This window comes from Argiope bruennichi, chromosome X2 (genome assembly GCF_947563725.1).
Source record: "Argiope bruennichi chromosome X2, qqArgBrue1.1, whole genome shotgun sequence".
Lineage (NCBI taxonomy): Eukaryota > Metazoa > Arthropoda > Arachnida > Araneae > Araneidae > Argiope > Argiope bruennichi.
The window spans coordinates 85,332,898-85,351,843 of NC_079163.1; the positions used below are offsets into that span (position 1 = coordinate 85,332,898).

General features: G+C 30.0%; 1 protein-coding gene across 1 annotated transcript in view; it reads right to left on the reverse strand.

Moving 5' to 3' along the window:
- The window catches only part of LOC129960766 (transient-receptor-potential-like protein), a 45,500-nt gene that overhangs the window by 18,769 nt on the left and 7,785 nt on the right, over window positions 1–18,946 (reverse strand). Inside the window, exons 2-9 of the mRNA XM_056074393.1 lie at window positions 16,289–16,445; window positions 14,611–14,854; window positions 12,766–13,110; window positions 8,334–8,504; window positions 8,011–8,245; window positions 6,320–6,472; window positions 4,389–4,528; window positions 80–195 (exon numbers count right to left, since the gene is read on the reverse strand). Of these exons, the coding sequence (XP_055930368.1) occupies window positions 80–195; window positions 4,389–4,528; window positions 6,320–6,472; window positions 8,011–8,245; window positions 8,334–8,504; window positions 12,766–13,110; window positions 14,611–14,854; window positions 16,289–16,431 (1,547 nt within the window). The 5' untranslated portion in view covers window positions 16,432–16,445. The remainder of the gene's footprint in view (window positions 1–79; window positions 196–4,388; window positions 4,529–6,319; window positions 6,473–8,010; window positions 8,246–8,333; window positions 8,505–12,765; window positions 13,111–14,610; window positions 14,855–16,288; window positions 16,446–18,946) is intronic.

Sequence of the window (18,946 nt, forward strand, 5' to 3'; positions counted from 1 at the left end):
ACTACATAAAAATTAATCAAAATTGGATCTGTATTAAAAAAACATTAAAATGCGATTTAAAAAATGAAAATTTACTTACGCAAAAATATTTCCAGCAGCAAATAATCCATCAGCTATTAACATTGGATCAAAGGGATCCCAAGCTTCTCTTGGTATATAAACAGCCATAGGATTTACAGCAATTTCTGCCTGAGCCTGAAAAATGTTAAGAAATATTTAGACATGTATGTATTAAAATTTAAAACATTAAGTTTTAAAACCAAGTTATTATAATCAATTAAGCACTTTGATCAAGAAAGTTGCCACCCTTGTCTAAATAATGACTTCAAAGTTATAAATAAAATAAATTTTCATTAGGTTTTATTTATCAATATATTTAATGCTAAACTCCGCTATAAAATAGAACTCTAGGCTTTTTTTTGAAAAAAATTTAACCTTTTATTTTTATACAAGCTTTTTCTGTAACAAACATCAAACAATTAATTTTATGAAAAAAACAGTAGTAGTAAAAGCGAGGATTTCAAAGATAAAATCTTAATTACAGCAGAACTACTTTCTACTGTTAAATCATGTAAAAAAGTAAGACAATGGCAATACGAATTAAATAAAAGCTACAGAAGTATGAAATTTTCTTCTCGTCTTCTTTTTTAATTTCAAAAATCCGGCTGAACAGTGAATTATATACAGAGACTAGATTTCAATTAGACAGAAAACGTCATGCACTATTCAGTGCATTTTGATGCTCAACGACGAATTCAAACTATTTTTCACTCAATGAACTAGCATTGCTTGGGTATTTTCCACTATGTTAAGAGCTTTTAGCTGGCTACAACAAAATCTCATGTTATTTGAAAAGAATCAATTCATAAATCTGCATTCGGAGTGAATTGAAACATCTATCATTGAAACATCCACCGTTCTTTCCTGAATCGGAGCCATAGAAAGAAGCTCAGTTTCACTCACTTGACAATAATCTGTGCATTTATGGTAACCAATCAGAAAGAGTAAGCTCGATTTCCCTCTACACATCCAAATGCTAACTAGACCATGAAACTTCCATTTCCCATTTGTTGAGATGAATAAAATACTTCTTTTTTTTAGATAATGCAAGTAGTATTGGTAATTGTCTAGAAGGTTTAATTTTTCTAGTCATAGAATATAATAAAGCCTATTTGGTGATCCACACATGACCTGTTATCTTTATAAAAAGGTCTTTTTCAATATTTAAATCGCTAGAACATTTAAGTTTTCTTCTTCTATGCTTAATCGGAAATTATTTTTAATTGGTTTTAATTTACCGAAAGAACATTTTGGAATTACTGTGCTAACTGTATATGTATAAAATAATTTAAATACTGTAAACATTTATAAAAAAAGTTCATTATAATTATTATTTAATACAAATTTACACATTTTTTCATGTTTAATTTAAATATTTTTGGGCTTCTATCAATACTCTTCACAAATTAGGGATTTCCATTTTGTGAAATTAAAATCAATCCGTTTCCATTTTACTAGATCTTGGACTAGATCTTCATTTACATCTTCATTATAAATTTCTACGAAATTCTTTGATAATGTTCCCAGTGCCTGCTTTTCGATTCTTTTATATCGGAGAGTAATTTAAAATTAGACATGACAATCTGTATATTTTTGAATATTTCAGCTATTTGTACTATTACAGTATCAATCGCAATGTTAAAAAGTCAAACGAAATGTGGTGAGTGCAAGAAGATTAAGTAATAAAGTAATGACAACATCGTTAAATAATACAATAACGACATTAAAAAATTGCGTTAAATGTGATGCACTATATTTAAATTCTTTTACTAGGATTAGTAAAACTTCATCATCTGCTAGTAATTTTTTTTAACGAATTCTCTGTTCCAAAAAGTTTACTGAAATATTTAAATTTTGTGCTGTTTTTTCGACAAGGTTTAAAAATGTGTCAAATTTTCTTCTTAAACATTAAGTTTCACAGCTAATTATATTTGCTAAACTAAAACCTGAATCAAGCGCAGCTTCTTTTTCTATTAATAATTTGTTAATACAATTTTTGACAATATTGTAAACAACATTGATAAGCTTAAAATAAGTAGCATTTCCTGAAATGAATCTAGTGCGCTTTTAGCTTCAGATAATGTTATGTTGCCGTTACTTGAATTAATAAGTTCTTGTATAAGTAATATAGGTAATAAGCAGGTACTTGCTTCATTGGATAGTATAGAAATGGTGGTGGTGCTCTCTGTGTGAATATGAAGGGTCAGGATTGTGTAAGAGGGCTGTGTACATGTGTCATTCATAATGGGCTTTATAATGCATTGATCACAGTGCTCGATCTTTTTCGTCATAGTGAATTGTTCTTCCAGTCATACAGGATGCCAAAGCTGGGCAAGGGTTTCTTTGCAATTACTTGTACTAATAGGCTTTTCTAATTCAGTATAACTTTGTTCTAAATGTGCATGATTTGCGTTGATAGCGTCTACTTTCACCTACCATCGAGTGTCACATAATGGTTTAAGCAGTGGCGACTCGCATTTAGAAGAGCGCAGGATTGTAAAAAATATTTATCGAGAAAATATAGGTTTAGAAAAACTATATTACTTATAAATGGCCCAAAAATCTGTACTCAATACTCATACGTATCTGGATATCCTCCTCTTCCTTGATTTTGTACTTATAATCTATGTGTAAGATCTCAATTAAAATCTCAATGATCGCCTTCCCCATGTACTAAGTTCCTCAAAAAAAAACCAAAAAAAACATGAAATGCTAGTTTAATAAAAATTTTGTTGTTGAAATTTTCTGAACTTTTATGCTGTAAAAACTATTCCAACCTTCTAAATTTTATTTCATATAATTTTAAACACTTCTCTCATTTTCCATTCATAAAATAAATAAATAAATAAAAAAAAAACATCGTTCCACATCTTTTCTTGCCAATAACATTCTTCACAAATTGATTAGCAGTGACTCATGCTCTAGAAATGGGCATATGATGTGGCATAGTAGTGTATGTAGGATGCGTCGCAGAACGTTGATAATTATCACTAAAATGGGTCACCAGTGTCGGCAAGATTGTCATATCAGCCAAAAATGCCCCACAACGTTGTTTGATATCACCGCAATATTGGCCAGCATTCTGAATATCGAACAATATGGTGAAAATATCGTAGAACATTTTGTCCTTATAGGATAACCAGCTATGAAGGTCATTATATGATTTACGATATTTTTTTTTTGTATCATGCTGTAATGATAACATTATCTTACGCCCTAATTTATCTTTCAATTTTGGGAGAGAGATAATTGCTTCTGATATTTGATGGGGTTGAATCATCCATTACAGTGAACCTCCTAAATTTACTGAAATTTGTATCACAATCTTAAAAAAAAATCTTTCCATAAACTAACTATATTTACTGGTTTATATAATTCTTCATTTTCAAAAATGTAAAAAAGAAAAGTAAGCAATTATTTGATGATCTGGATTCCTCTGCCTTTCAGGTCGTAGGGCCATGGTGCATTACACCTCCAGATGGCTGACCCTGGATTTAAGACATATGTCCTTCTGTCCAAGAAAAATGGTTATCATTGAGTGTTTTTGGCTATTTCAGGCAATGCTATCGTTTTTTGAAAATGAATTTATTTGACTTTTTTATGTGCTTGCAAATTGATTATCTTGACACGATTTAAGTCCTGCACAGATTCGAATCTCTGAAACAATCGCAGTAGTATCTTAATCTTGTGAAACATTTTTCTTTGATTGAGAGGGGTTAGATTTTTTGGGGCTTTCTATCTTTTTCTCTTCATAAATTTCTGAGTTTTTGTGAAAGTAGAAATCGCATTAGGATTAAGCAAATTCTTTGACAAAATCTTCGGCTGCTTTCAAATTCCATCTTTTTTGTTGACCAAAATTTGATCTTTCTGAAAGTTACTTAAAGATATATACATAAACATAAGTTTATGATTATGATTTAATTCCATTAATTTTCTTTCTGACATTCACTTTCAAAAGGTTCCAGAGTTTCTTAAAGTGATAGACAGCTGCATCCGAATCACCAGAGAAACTGGTTCTACCTGTATAATTTGAAATTTTTTATTGGTAGAATTTTAAAAAGAGTCAAGCAACCTCATTTTCTCTTATTAGGTTTGATTCTTATGTAAGTAAGATCGTCATGGTCCATAAGATAGCATAATCTCCTTTTAAGGACAGAATGATAGCAGACTCGAGGCTGAATCACACAGAAAACCCAATAATACAAACAGTCAATTCAGTTGTTTAGATAAAGGACTTCCAAGATTAGTAGAATGTATTTATAGTTCAAAATGATAACACGGACAGGGGAAAATTTATTTTGGTTTCTTTTAAAGGTTCATTCTTTTACCTGGAAATATGCTAAGATTCGCATTACTGCAGTTCCTACATAAAGGCTGTTCCTTGTGAAGTCAATTATGTTCCACAGATTTTGAAAATATAAGACCAAGCCCTTTGTCCACAATTCTTTAGTTTCTTGCCAAATGTGAGCTGGAAATATTAGTTAACAGATTAGATAAAAATAAAATGAGAATAAAGTAAATGAATATGGGAGAACAAAACAACGTTATATATTTAAGCTTGGAATATTCAAGTTACTTTTTCGGATTAGACTGCATCCAGTTATTTACAAATAACTGAAATCTTATAAATATTGTTAGAATCATCATTACAGAAAACAGTATTGATTTCTTCAATAATTGAATATATTCAGTATGACTTGTATAGTTATATTACTTGGGTAAATAAATCATTCTAAATATTAGATGAAATATAAATTACTGTGCATTATTTATAAATTTAATTACACTTTGAAAAAATTATGTCACAACAGCTAAGTTCTTATTATATAAATTGTGATCGAATGAAAGGATAGCATCTACTGCCAGATTTTTTTAGATAGTGTCTTAAACTTCTTCGTTATTGAAAATTAAAAAAAAAAACATTCTCTATCAAATGGCTTAATCAATAAGATGTTTAAATATGATGAATAATATCCTGGACATAGTGACAACCCTAGGGAGTGTGTATTATAAGGCACCTCTTTAAATAACTTTTCAAATTAGTTTCAAATTTGGATGCTCAAACAAATTTTCTTTTACTTAACATGATGGTGACTTAGTTTAGTTTAATGTTTTATTCTATTAACTTTGTGAAAATACATATATTTCATTTAATTTTTAATCTGCATAGCATTGAGAAAAATTACCGGTGTAATAAAATTTTTGGAAAATTAATCCCTGATAGTAGTTAATGATTTCCTTATAAATAAAAGTATTTAGTTATTATGGAAGATCATAGGGAAATGTAAATAATTAACTTCAAATAAATATAATATTAAAAATTATTACTCTACAGAAGTCAAATGGAATTTAGCATAAACAAATAATGAACATTTAGTATTCCTATATATTATAAATATAAAATTAATTATACATTAATTTATTTAAAATGATTTAATTATTTAATGCAGACACTCATTGTAGTCCTAATATCTTATGATCCGTTGAAAAAATATTTTTAAAAATATTATTCATTTGGTAGCTAAGCTAATAACATTTTTTAATTGTCCTTTCTTTGACTTCCTTCAGTTCTAGACTGCCAAATCGGAAATCCGCCACTGTCTGGATTGAAAAGCTGTAACATGGATATTTTCCTTTTTTTTAAGGAAACAAGAATCATTTTTCAAAATTTTTATTAGTTTTGATGTATAAATTATTAAATATTGCATTTATTTAATAAATTATTAAGAGGACTTGAATTATAAAAATTAGAAGTACATTTTTCTTCGCAAATCATCATTATTTCTTAAAGCTGGTTAAATTAAACAGGTTAACAAATTGTTTATTCCCACATCATGAAAATGTTTAATTTAATTAATTTATTTAATCAACTAAATACTTTCTAGAAATCCTCAGTAGTATCACTTTTTGTTAAACTGTGTCAAAAACTTCTAAAATTAATAGGATTGATTTTTTATAGAGAACTGTTGATTTAAGTTTCATAATAGGATACCACAAAATATTCTTAGTTAAAGTTTGATAGTAAAAAAAGTAAAAATTTTATTTCTTTGTTTAATAAAAGTTTTTAAAACTTTATACATTTATTATCCCTAAAAATCTTATTCTTTTCCGTTTATTAATAGGCTTTTGCTACTAAGCATTAATTTAAAAATATACGTAGAAATTAAAAGATTATTTGAAAGATGTAGAGCTTTAAAAATATACAAGATAGTTTATAATAATTTATAAAATGAAGTTTTTATTTTTTATTCGAACTTACCGATAATATAAAACAATATTACTGTTTCTAGAACAGTTGGTAATTGTCCCCGCTGTTTTTTAAGAGCTTCATGCGAATGAAGCTGCATTTCTTCGCTTCCAAACCACTGAGCTATTAGAGTCTCAACCCGTTGAGATGCTAGTATCAGCAGAACTATGAGAAAAAAATGCCATTATTAAGCAGTTCAGTTTAAAATAATTCATGCATAGTCCACATATTTAATATTTTAATTCGCACTCCTAATCTTCTTCTTCGAAGGATAAATATTTTAATTCTTATTTTCTCAAAATATCTTAATTTCTTTCTTTTAATTATTGATCAAATTATGGATGTTAAAACAGAATCGTAAAATTCTATGACCTTAATAGAAATATTCCTAAGTAACTGCAATTTTAATCACATTTATAACATATTTTAAGTTTCAGTGAATGATTGGAATTTTTTACTCATGTTTAACTTTGTGTAATCGTATTTTAACTACATTAATAAAGGCATGTTTAGAAATATTTATTTTTGATATTTCTTAGTTTTTAGTCTTTATTTTATTTTATAATTTATATTTATAGATATTATGGACTCAATAAATTAATATTTCTGAAATTGTAAAATCCTTTTTTTTAATTGTATATACAATCAAGAGCTTTAAAATTCTTAAAATTTTCTATTATCACCGAGATCGAATAACTGCAAAATTTCAGAACTCTAGTATATAAGGAAATGAAGGAAAAACCGATTACAAAATTCTAATCTTAGAAGCATGAAACATGCTAAGTTAATTTCAAAAGTTTAAAAATTTATGAATTACATGTTCCTCTCTTCGGTTTTCTTAGGCTTAGAATTTTCATGTGTAAGTAAAAGAACATATTCTCGACTCGAAGGCAAATCTTAAAGAAATGGAATTATCTGAATTTTACGAATGTTTGTCAGCCAAATTTTAATAAAATTGGAAAATTTTGCAACGGAAATCATTTCCATTTTTAAAATTACCAATAGGCGTTAACAATTATTTATGCATTATATGGAAAAAGATTCGTGTACTCCAAGGAAAGATTCGAGTGGAAAAGAAATGTAAATTCTGAGATATGAAGAACATTATAATTTTTTAATAATTTTTTTTTGTGCTCCGGTTTTGAATATAAAACTCTGTTTCTGCAAAATTAATCTCTTCTAGCTGCCTACATAATCTTCGATCTTCTATTTTGGCTAGTATTAGCGTTCGAGTTTGATATGCTTTTTTTACAGCTTCAAAATTAGCATTCTTTTCACCATAAAAAAGATGATTCTTGTCACTGTTTGAAGCATTCAGAGTCACAATGTAAAGTTAACTTGGATTTATAAACTGTATTTCCTTTCTTATTTACATGAAACTTAAAAAATTAGTAAAAATGTCGGAACAGTTTTTTTTATATTGCAGAAGTTTTTTTACTCTATTAATTTATATTCTTCTCAAGAATTGAAAAATTACTAGATTGTTACATTTCTGCAATTTCAATTTATGTTTCAGAAGAAAATGTTATGAGTGAGTGGAAATAAATTAGTATAAAACATATTTTAGCTTTCATATATAGACATATTTAGTGCTTAGCCTTACAAAAATATTTAAACTGTTACATTAAAAAAAATTAGCATCACAAAGAAACAAAACAGCTTTTAATCCTAAGAAAATTGGTGGGAAAAAAATGTAAACTTACAGAGGAAAAATAAATAAGAGAAAGAATGAATAATAAATTTGAAGAAGGGCTTGCGAACGAGTTGTCCTGTTTGCGTATGAGGGAAAAGCATATAGAATACAGAATAATAGGGAAATAAGACTCCTATTTTGATTATATCCCAAAGCTGATATATAGGATTTTGTCTTCTGAATCCTGGCAGTCCATCATACCATAATGTACTCAATAACTGCTGTACATTAGGATGAGCAATAAACTAGAAAAAAATATAAAAGATTGTATTTGATTTGCTATTATTGAAACATGATTTCAAAATAATAATGAGAAAACACAAATAGAAAAACCTTCTTCTGCTTGTATTTTATGGCCATTTCCAGTCTTGCAAGAGGCATGTGTTCCCCATGTTGGTAAGGTGGTCGGGTGGGATCATAATTGAGTACCATCTCTAACTCGCGAGAACTTCTTGCATGATCTAATAATGCCGTAGCAAAATCTTGGCAACGGCTTCGAAGTTTCTGGGGAGAAAAGGAAATTTTAAAAAGAAAAAAAAAATGAACGTATGTCGTTTTGAAATATACTTCGCATTTTGATAAAACAGACTGACATCCATTTAAAGTCTTTAAATGTTAACTATTTAGATATAAAAATTAAGCATGACTCGTTAATTAATAAGCTGCTAGAAAGGTACAAGGTTTACAAAATGCACCTTTTTAATCATTGATTGAGATTGAGAAGCTTTGCAGATACAATCATAATTTTAATCTTTTATTTTATGAATACACCCTCAATAAGTGGAAACATTTAAAGCTGGTTAAAATGCTGGGCATATGCATCATGTTAATGAAACTCCTATATGTATAAATATTTTCTACGCATTCCTATGGAAGAAAATTATCAGTAAAATATCCTTCAGTTTTCAAATTGTCAAATAGTAGAAATTTCGTGTGTTTGGTAATAAATAAGATTTAGAATCTTTTAAAGTTAGATTCTTGTCGTTATACGCGAATGAAGAAAAGAACATTTTGGGCAAAATTCTCATGAATGATTTGATTATAAAACAAGTATGAAGAAAATGTTTGGGGTTTTACTTACTTCTATTCATAAAATTAGTATTTTTATACCAATGATTGTCAGAGATATGAATAATAATTAAAAATTGAACTTAAGTGGATACACATGATACATTCCTGCAACTATATTGACATTGAATACATAAAAACCACACAAATAAAGCACAAACCTTTACAAAATCTGAATTCAAAAGATTTTGGAAAATTTTACCATTATTTATTTTTATAAGTTATTTTTCAAACAAAACAGCATCATAAACTAACACATGAAAAACGGATGCGACTAAAATGCCGTTTTTAAGAAAAATTATCACATAAAAATTCTACAGGTGATGAGATTTATTTAAGAAGCAGAACATAAGACTTGTCTTACAACTATGAAACCCTAAAGCTACGAGGAAAGATGAGATTTCTAAATTTGTGCATCATTGTGTAGTGCGCGGTTAAAAATCAGTTTGTTACTAAAAAAATAAACATTTTTCTATTTCCTGCATATCTGCATTAATAATTTAAGAGTGTCAAATTTTTCGAAAAACGATTAAATGTAAAGCCCATTGTGCCATAAAATCTTGGAATTTACTTTGAGTTTAATGTATCTTTGATATTTTAAATTCAAAACATTTACTTGTGCATTAACATTTATTATTAACATTTACTTGATACTTCACTTCTGATTTCATTAAAAAAAACCCAAACCAAACCAATTAAAACCAAAATTTTCCATAAATGCCAATTTAAGTCGCAAGAACAAATTTCATGTATTTAATTCATTGCGTTTTTGAATTGTCGCATTTACATACTTGTGAAAGCACAGATCATCAGAGAATCAACCCTTTGACAAATGTGGTTCAATATTTGATACAAATCTTATTTTGTAGGTAAGTTTTTAGGTAAATTTGATTTACTTAAGTTGTTACCTCTTTTAAATTATCGCGTTTATATGCAAGCAAAATTAATACCGAGAGATGGTCAACCATTAGACAGATCTGGTATAAAATTTGACTCGTATCTATTCTTTGGATGTTAAATCTGTGTGCCACATTTTATCCATCTAGCCTGTTTCGTTTTGCAGTTATCGTTTTAACGTATATTAAGATAACCGTACAGGAAGACTTCCTGTGAAGGAATTTAGTTCAAAATTTGAAAGAAATCTGCAAATTTGGTGTAAAGACATATACCAAATTCCTCCATCTAGCTCAAAGCATTTCTGAATGATCGTGTTCCCAAACAGACAGACATAGAAACAAAATTCCAAAAATGAGTTTGTGAGACTCATGGAGGTCTGAAACGTGGAAATTCGTCAAAATGTCGTATTCGAATTTTTTGAAGATTGCAATTTTTCTCTTTGCATATTTCGTATACAAGATAGTAAAAAGTATGTTATAGTCGATAATTAAGGTAGAAATTTAATAATCATCATTTGAATATCATCACTTTATTACATTTGTTTACACGTCTGTTTTTTTGTTTATATTTTGTGAGTAGTAATAAGTACAGTGAAATCTCTTCGAATGGCCAATTTTTCGTAGCACGAATTTTTCGGCCCGTAGACATAGTCTTAAAATAAACCCTAGCAACGGCTACACAACCATCTCTGAACGGCCGCCGTGTGGGCCCAGCTCATTTTTCAGGAAAATGTAATCACTTCTAGTTTCAAATTATGAGCCGAAAGGTTTAAGGTCGAGTTTAAAAAAAAAAAAAAAAGGTTAAAGGCCGTTAGTATTTCTTGCTTCCTATTGGCTATTAGTGGATTCCGATAATTTTGGAACAAAAACGTCATTCACGCTTCTTTCATTAGTTGGTCATCGATCTGAGTTGCAACGATTTCGAAGCGCGTTTTTCTAAATCTCGAACAACAAATTCAAGTTCTGTATGAATATGAGAACAGCAAATCGGTGAGAAAGTTAGCTGAATTATTTAACTGTGGAAGAAAGCAAATCACCAAAATCATTAAAGAAAATAAAATTAAATTTTGAAAGAATACGAAGACTTTAAATGTCGTGGTATCAAACGGATGAGTCACGAAAAATATCTCGACGTAAATGGAGCTGTTTTGGAATGATTTAAAACTGTTTGTGCGAAGAAAGTTCTTGTTAGTGGCCCTATGATTCAACACAAGGCAAAATAACTTGTGGATGCTCTGGAAATTGAAAATTTCTCTGTCAGCAATGTGTGGTTTACAGATTTCACGCACGGAATAACATCACTTTTCGATCAGTGTGTGGTGAAGGGACCGACATAGACCTCAGTTCATGTGAAAGCTGACAGGAACGTCTTCCATTGTATTTGGCTGGATATGATGACAAGGGCATATTCAACATGAACGAAACAGTACTCTGTTTTCGTGCTTTTCCCAATAAAATGATTCAAAAATCAGAAGAAGCCAAAGGTGGAAAAATTCTGAAGAAGTGGCTGAACATTAATTTTTGAGTGAGCGCAGCTGAAGAGAAAGAGAAGCCCAGGTCATTTAAGACCAGACCAGGGCTTTTAATCCAAAGACTAGTGTTTTGAAGGAAGAGATTTAAACCGTCTTGATGTGTCCTGGTGCGGGAACGAAAAAGCATGGATGACATTCTTTTTTGAAAAACGGCTGGTAAACTTTTACAAAAAAAAAAAAAAAAAAAAAAAAATGAGGAATCAAGCCAGGAAAGTACTCCTTGTGTTGAACAATGCGGCGTGTCATACACATGGAGCCCCGTTCACAAATGTTAAACTGTTATTTCAACTTCCAAATACAACATTTAAACTTCAGCCATTGGATCAATGTGTTATAAAATGTTTGCAAGATGAAATATAGACAATACGCTCTGTGGCATGTCATTGCACATATGGATGGATGCGAAAGTGCTAGTGAACTTTCAAAGAAAATTTTTGTCAGAAAGGTTCCTAATTGGATTAAAACCTCCTGGAAAAAATAAGCCAAGAAATGATCACTAAATGTTTCGTTAGCAGAGAAATCAGTAGCAGAGAAATCGAAATACAATTAGATATATTTGACGAATCAACGGTGGAAGATCAATTAGCAGAGTTCTTGAAACTTGCTGGAATAGAGAATGATGTGGAGTGCTTTGATGCAAGTTCTGATTGAGAGAAACGTCTTTTTATTGACGCATCTATCGAAGGTAAGCGTTTTTTAAATGCCTTTAATGAAATCTAAAATTAATTTAAGATTGATTTCAATTAATTAAATAGTATGTTATGTGTTTAAACGTTTCTATTAATGAATTTATTGTGCCTTTCAGGCGCTGATTTTGTCTCTGGCGAGGAATTTTCCTATACGATTTTAAACCATAACCCATTTAAACTTTCAACTCAAGCGACTTTGAGGAAAATAGATGAAGTCATCGGAAATTCCGACGCAATAACAAATGAATCGTTTAGAGATTTAATTTTAAAACTGAAAAACGAACTTGAAAAAAAGGTTGTTTCTGAGAAACATAACAAAGAGTAAAATTGTATCGTTTTTCAATAAAATGTAAATATATATATATACTATTTTTACTTTGGATAAGTTTCAAACTGTCATGTGTCAGTCCTGTTTATACTATGTATTATAATAATTATTTTGCAATTGTAAAGAAAACTCTTCAAAGCTGCCACTCCCTCTGAGCGGCCAAATTTTCTCGAAATGGAGAAGGGCCGCTTAGAGAGGTTTCAATGTACTTCAGCGTCAAAAAAGTCAGAACTGTAGAAAATTGATGCTTACAATATAATCTTGCTTGAATTCATTTTCTGCCAAACTTAGTCTTCTTAACTCCCAAGAAAGCTCAAATGCAGTAAGAATCGGATCAATTGAAGACAAACAGATCAAAGATGGAGAAGACAATGCACGATAGGCATTGATTCGTGATCTCGAATGGCACAAACAATCTTCTTCCATGGCTTGGACGCAATCTCTACAACGGCAGCGAACATCGTGCGGCATAGGCAATGTAGCTCCTCTATCAAGTAAGATCTTCAAAATCTCGTAGTTGTCCTTGTGAGCTGCCAATATTAGAGGTGTTATCTCTGCAGTAAAGGTCGAAATGTCTCTATCCACTTTTTCCCAGCTCTGAAAATATGATATTTCTCTACTTTAATGACACTGGAAAGTATATTAAAATTTTTTAACAACAACAATAAAAAAACAACATTTGCTTTCATAAGCCAAATTTTGTTGCTTGTTAAATTTTCACAAGATAATCTACATTGTGTTCACCTTGATTCAAACTTACTGTTATTGTTGATTGATACATATTTAGTAAATATGTTTGCTTTACGAATGGATAACTATCTTAGGATACAGGTATCAATCATGAAATTTGACGTTTTTGCGGTATATCCTAAGATCTGTATTTACACATTCCTGTACTAATGTTCAAGATTAGAAATTCCAAATTTCATTAAAAATTTTTATATGAATTGAAATTTCATAAAAGAGTTACTATTAGAGAAAAAATATATACTACAAAAGTTATGATTCATCATTACAAGAAAACAGAGAAAGTGACTCTGTACCTCATGTCCAACTTCGGAAAAAGAGTTATGTCTTGGTTTACATTCATTTAGTTTAGTTATATTAATATCTAGTTTGCGACAACATAGGAATTATTTTGGGACTGGACACTCATAGTCATTTGAACCACGGTCAAATAACGAGGAAGATAATCGAGTTACCATCCTCTTCTCAGAACTTCCTCACCACACCACTAGCAGGTCGTTTGACCTACGTGATATTCAACGTGAATCAGTCCCCTTCTCCTTACTCCTTTAGTGAAACAGGGGTTTCGTGACTAAAAACGAGGCCTTACCGTTAAGACACCGCTACCGCAAAAAGGTGTTTGACAGCTAGACGAGCCTAAATGATGATCATTACTGTTGTATGGTTTAATTTTTATCTTATATAATTGTGTTTTATAATCTATATATAAATAAAATTGTGTATTAGAAATTCAACGAAATGAACAAATTCTTTCAGCTCTGAGCACTGAGTGAAAAAAAAAATTATTAAAAAAAAAACTCATTAAATTTCCGAATGGTTGTTACTTGCCATTAAAAATAATTAAATAATTAAAATCTATTTATTTCTTCAGCGCTCTTGCATCTAAATATTTGCTCAAATAAAATTAAATATTTTTTCAGCGAGAAGCAAGCGTGAATATTTCAACATGGTTTGCAAAAAAAGAAACACCATGAAATTTAAAGAAACTAATCCAACACCTTTTATATTCATAAGAAATTGATTTATTTTAATCATTAATTAAAATGTTAAATGCATATTTTTGATATATAAAATTTTAAAGATTTATTTGAAATTCTGGATGTAAATAGACTTTTATATGGCATATTTTTATTTAAAAAAACATCTATTGCTTTATTTTATGTTAAAAACCATATTTAAGTTTAGTTCATTGAATATATTTTCTTAAAGTAAGATTATTTAAGTAAAGCCATTTTAATAAGTTTCTATAATTCCTCGAATTATGACTTGTTCACAGTGGAAACCATTTTAATGCAAATAAAAAATATATTATAAGCAAAATAACTGTCTGAAGCCATAAGAGTAACTTACATGGGGTTCCCCCTCTTTGTGAATCATTTCCTCATGCTCTAGCAACAGGTCAACAGCTTCCACATACTCTGCATTAATTGCATGCAGGAGAGCATCTCGACTTTCTATCCCATTCTCAAGCAAAAGCTCAAGCATGTCTAAATTTTCGTTATCAATAGCCATCAAAGTAGCTGAGCGTCCCACTGGATCTTTACAGTTGACATCGAGTTTGAGAGATGGATTTTTTTTCACCATTTCTAACATTCTACAGAAATTAAAGAGCATTATAAGTAAAAATATACAGCAATAATTCTTATTTTAAAACAGCATGCAAATGTAAAACGAGGAAATAATTAGACTCATTTCCAAAATAATACATAATTAGATTATGAGGTGGTTCGACACCAATACTTTTTAAACTACGGTTTGTGATAATTGCCGCACAAAAATCATGGAACCTTCAATATCATAGTAAACTTTTAGATTTTATTAGTAGAAATAAACCAAATAATTTATAACTAAAAGGTTTCACTAAAATGTGTTGAATTTTTAAATTGATTTATTTAATTTCAATTAATTAATATCTTTTCTTATTTTAATTGGATTTTGAGATCAAATTTAGTACAGCTTTTTTTCCTTTCTTAAAAGGTTGGACTTTAGATGGAATTTAGTTCAAATCTCACTTTTTAATTGGATATGATAGTCCAAATCATTTCCTACCAGGGAATAATGAGTGAATTTAATAAAAGCCGCCGTTTTGTAAGAATATTCTTTTATTAATATAAGTGCGTATATTAATAAAAGAATTTAATTACGTTTTACTTTTTAATCTTTGATTTATAATTCATTATTATAAACATTATGAAGCTTGAAATTATTTTTGTCTCAAATACTAGGGTTATTTTGGGATGGATCTCATAATTTTGAACAGCTATCAGACGAAGAGGGTGACACCCACATTTCCCAAAGATCCGTAACATACTAGACAGAGGTCATTCGGCCCTGACGCATTTAATATGCTCCAGATCTGTTTATATGGCGGCATTTCAATGGAATTGGGTTGCGAATTTAAAAAACTTCGATACCAAAGCCTAGAACTTACCACGAGGCCACCCTTGCCCTACATTATCAAGGAGTGACATTTTGAAATCAAAATTAAATTATGCTAATTAATTAATTGATGATACCTGCACTATATCAACGGGGGCGAAACGTGGGTGTATCATCTAATATCACAGACGAAGAAAGTAATTCAGAATCGATGCCGACCGCCATTGTTATTTGATTCCGTGACTTAGACCCTGATTTCTTTGTCGGTTATGATAGATTGGTTTATCAATGGCAGAAATGTTTCAACAATAGTGATGACTGTATTCAAAAGTGATATGTACCATTATCATTCTACTTTTGACAATCTCTTTATTTTTGTGAATAAACCTTTTCTCTCAGAAGACTATTTACCTTATTTTTTGAACTACCCTCACATCAACATTGGAATATTAGTACCATCAATTAACCAAGCAAATCATTACACTGTACTTCAGAAAAAATTCCAAGTACTAGCCAAGTAAAAGAGTATAAATCTGCATTAGTAGCAATATTCACTGATGGATTAGATATATTATGGATAGTTTGCTTTATTTTATAAAAAAATAAATCGCAACCTTCACACTTGTAAATATACAAGAAGATAACTCACCTGGTTACTCTGACGATATCTCCTCTTTCCACCGCCAGCAGATATTGTTTCTCGATTGGTTCCAGCTTCCGTAAGGACGGATGCTGGCTGTACATGACGTTGGATGTCCATTCTTTGTCTTCTTTATCATTTAGTATAGCCATGTTGGATATTTTCTCTACAAAATTTGAAAACAGTTTTCATAAATTATCAAACATATTTTGAAATTATTAATTATTTTGAAGTCATTATTTTGAAACAAGTAATTAGGAAATTTGGTGAGTGAATGAAAAAGCTTTGAAGTTTTACAGCACAAAAGGACTATATTATTATGCTAAAGCAATAGGAAATATATTGAATCTACGGTTAAAAAATTAAAACCTTTATTAGATACATAAATTTAAAGTTTCATATTAAAAATGAAATGTCGCATTTAGCATTGTTTAAAAAGACGAGTATACAGTGTATGATATTAAAAATTTCACTCATACAAGAAGGTAAAGGAAAATACGGTTTAATGCCGCAGGAACTTTCGCACATATATTCACTAACAGTATGATAAAAAAAAATGGGGGGGGGGGGGGTAGGTAAGTGATCCCATTACAAAACGAGATAAATCGATTAAGTAAATCCATTAAAAACGTCAATCATGATAAAAAAAAAAAAGCACGATAAAGATTGCAAGTGAAATTAAATTTGCTTTCTGTGAATTTTTGAAGGATAACATGATTTTATTCAACTTATTCTACGCGATAGCTGGGCTTTTATCAACTGCACAAAAACTACGTTTCTCCCTCGATTTGGATATTTTATATGGTCAATGTAGGGAAGGGAGCTGGTTTCAGGTAAATACATTCTGGAATCATCTATTGTTTCAGAAATATCATATTCTATGCAGTGACAAATCATTAGCTTAAAAATTAGCCCAGCTGTAAAAAATATTTATCAAGAGATTACAATTTAAAAAAAAAATATTTTACTCATACATTATTATTATTTTTTTTACTTAAAAGTCAGATATGAAGTTTTGCATTCTCAAACATATTAAATACCTAGTATGTGATATAAATTCCTTGTAGTTTTATCAATAGAAAATTACGTTAACACTAAAACTACTAGAGATAGACATAGATTCTACAAGAGGTTAACCAGTCATTTTGACTGGACCGGTAGTTCTAGAGTTAAAGGGATGACTCAATATGTAAAAATAAAAATATCATTCCTCCTCTTACATACAAACTTCCACCTCCGCCCATAGAGGTCGATTATCTCGTCGAAAAAAATGAATATAAAAAAAATCATAATAAATGATCTGAAACGTTCATAGATTTTTATATGTTCAGATTTACACATGTGATAATTAATACTAATTGTCCCTTCTTTGAAATTTTTTTATCTGAATAGTATTTTAGATTTTTATCTATGTTCCTTTTTTTCGAAAAGTATCCTTTAATAAAAGAAAATTAATGTTTAATAAATCTAACATATTTCTGTTGAGTCAACAAGGGGGGGGGGGAATCAGATGATTACACTTCAAGCTACGTTTCGTCCAACTTCAGCTCTAATAACTCTGAATTTGAAGCGTTGCTTTTGGCCTTCAAATCAATCAGTTCTGTTTGCAGTGTGCTTCCTTGGGTTGCCCGATGAACAGCCCCGACTTGCCTTTCTTCTGTTTGTGGATTTATTTCATGTCTTATTTTTGTGTTTTGATTGCTTTTCTCCATTTTTATTGATACGCAAACCCTCAGAATGAAAAAGAAAGCAAACAGCATCGAGCTCTAAGATTGGGAAACCAAGAAAATTAGATAAACAAAACGAAAATGCATTAAAATAAATAATCTTAAAAGTTACTGCAGCTCTGCAAACCTAATAGACTAGCCGCTTCCGATTCTATGATATCGTCGCTATTGGATAAGAATGTAGCTGAGATTATTTTAATTCGTTATTAGATCAAGCATTTAGTCCATTTATCAAGCATTTCTAGTCCATTTGATGTGCCAAGAATTCATGACAAAGGGAAATTTTAAATTTTAAATCGGTCAAATCTACTTTGTTGAGCAGCCGAGGCAGAAGTTTCTGATATAAGAGTAAATTGCCTTCTTGGAGGACTTCCGAGTTGAACGAAACCGCATTTTTGTGTCATTTAGAGGAACATCTTCAGTAGCCAGTCTGGCAGCTGAGAGCAACTCGCTTCAAAGATGCATATCAATTTACCATTTTTGAAGATGTATTTTCTTTGATGTAAGGTGTTTCATTATATACAATGCGTGGATCGTAGTTAGGTTTTTCAGCTGTGTTTGCCTGCATTCAAGCAACCAATTTGTTTTAAGCAGAAACAGCTTTGCTTTTTAGGTCAATGACGAGACCTACCAGCACTTATAATCAAAATTTTTCAGCGAAAATTCATGTTTATTAACAATGCTAATATGACTGTTAAAAAGGTTTCTCCTCAATAGTTTTCTCAAGGCGGCAGCTGAATTGGTTTAAAAATAATAAAATTCAAAGTTGCATAAATCGGTCAGTTTCTTTTCTCAAAAGAGTGGAACATTTTGTTATAAATATGCATAACTAACAGGATACTGAAGCAGGAGTAAAAATTTGGATTTCTTAATTTTTTCAGCATTGTATTTATAAACTCAAACAGCATAAAAATAATTCTTTACTTCCTTCAAAACATTT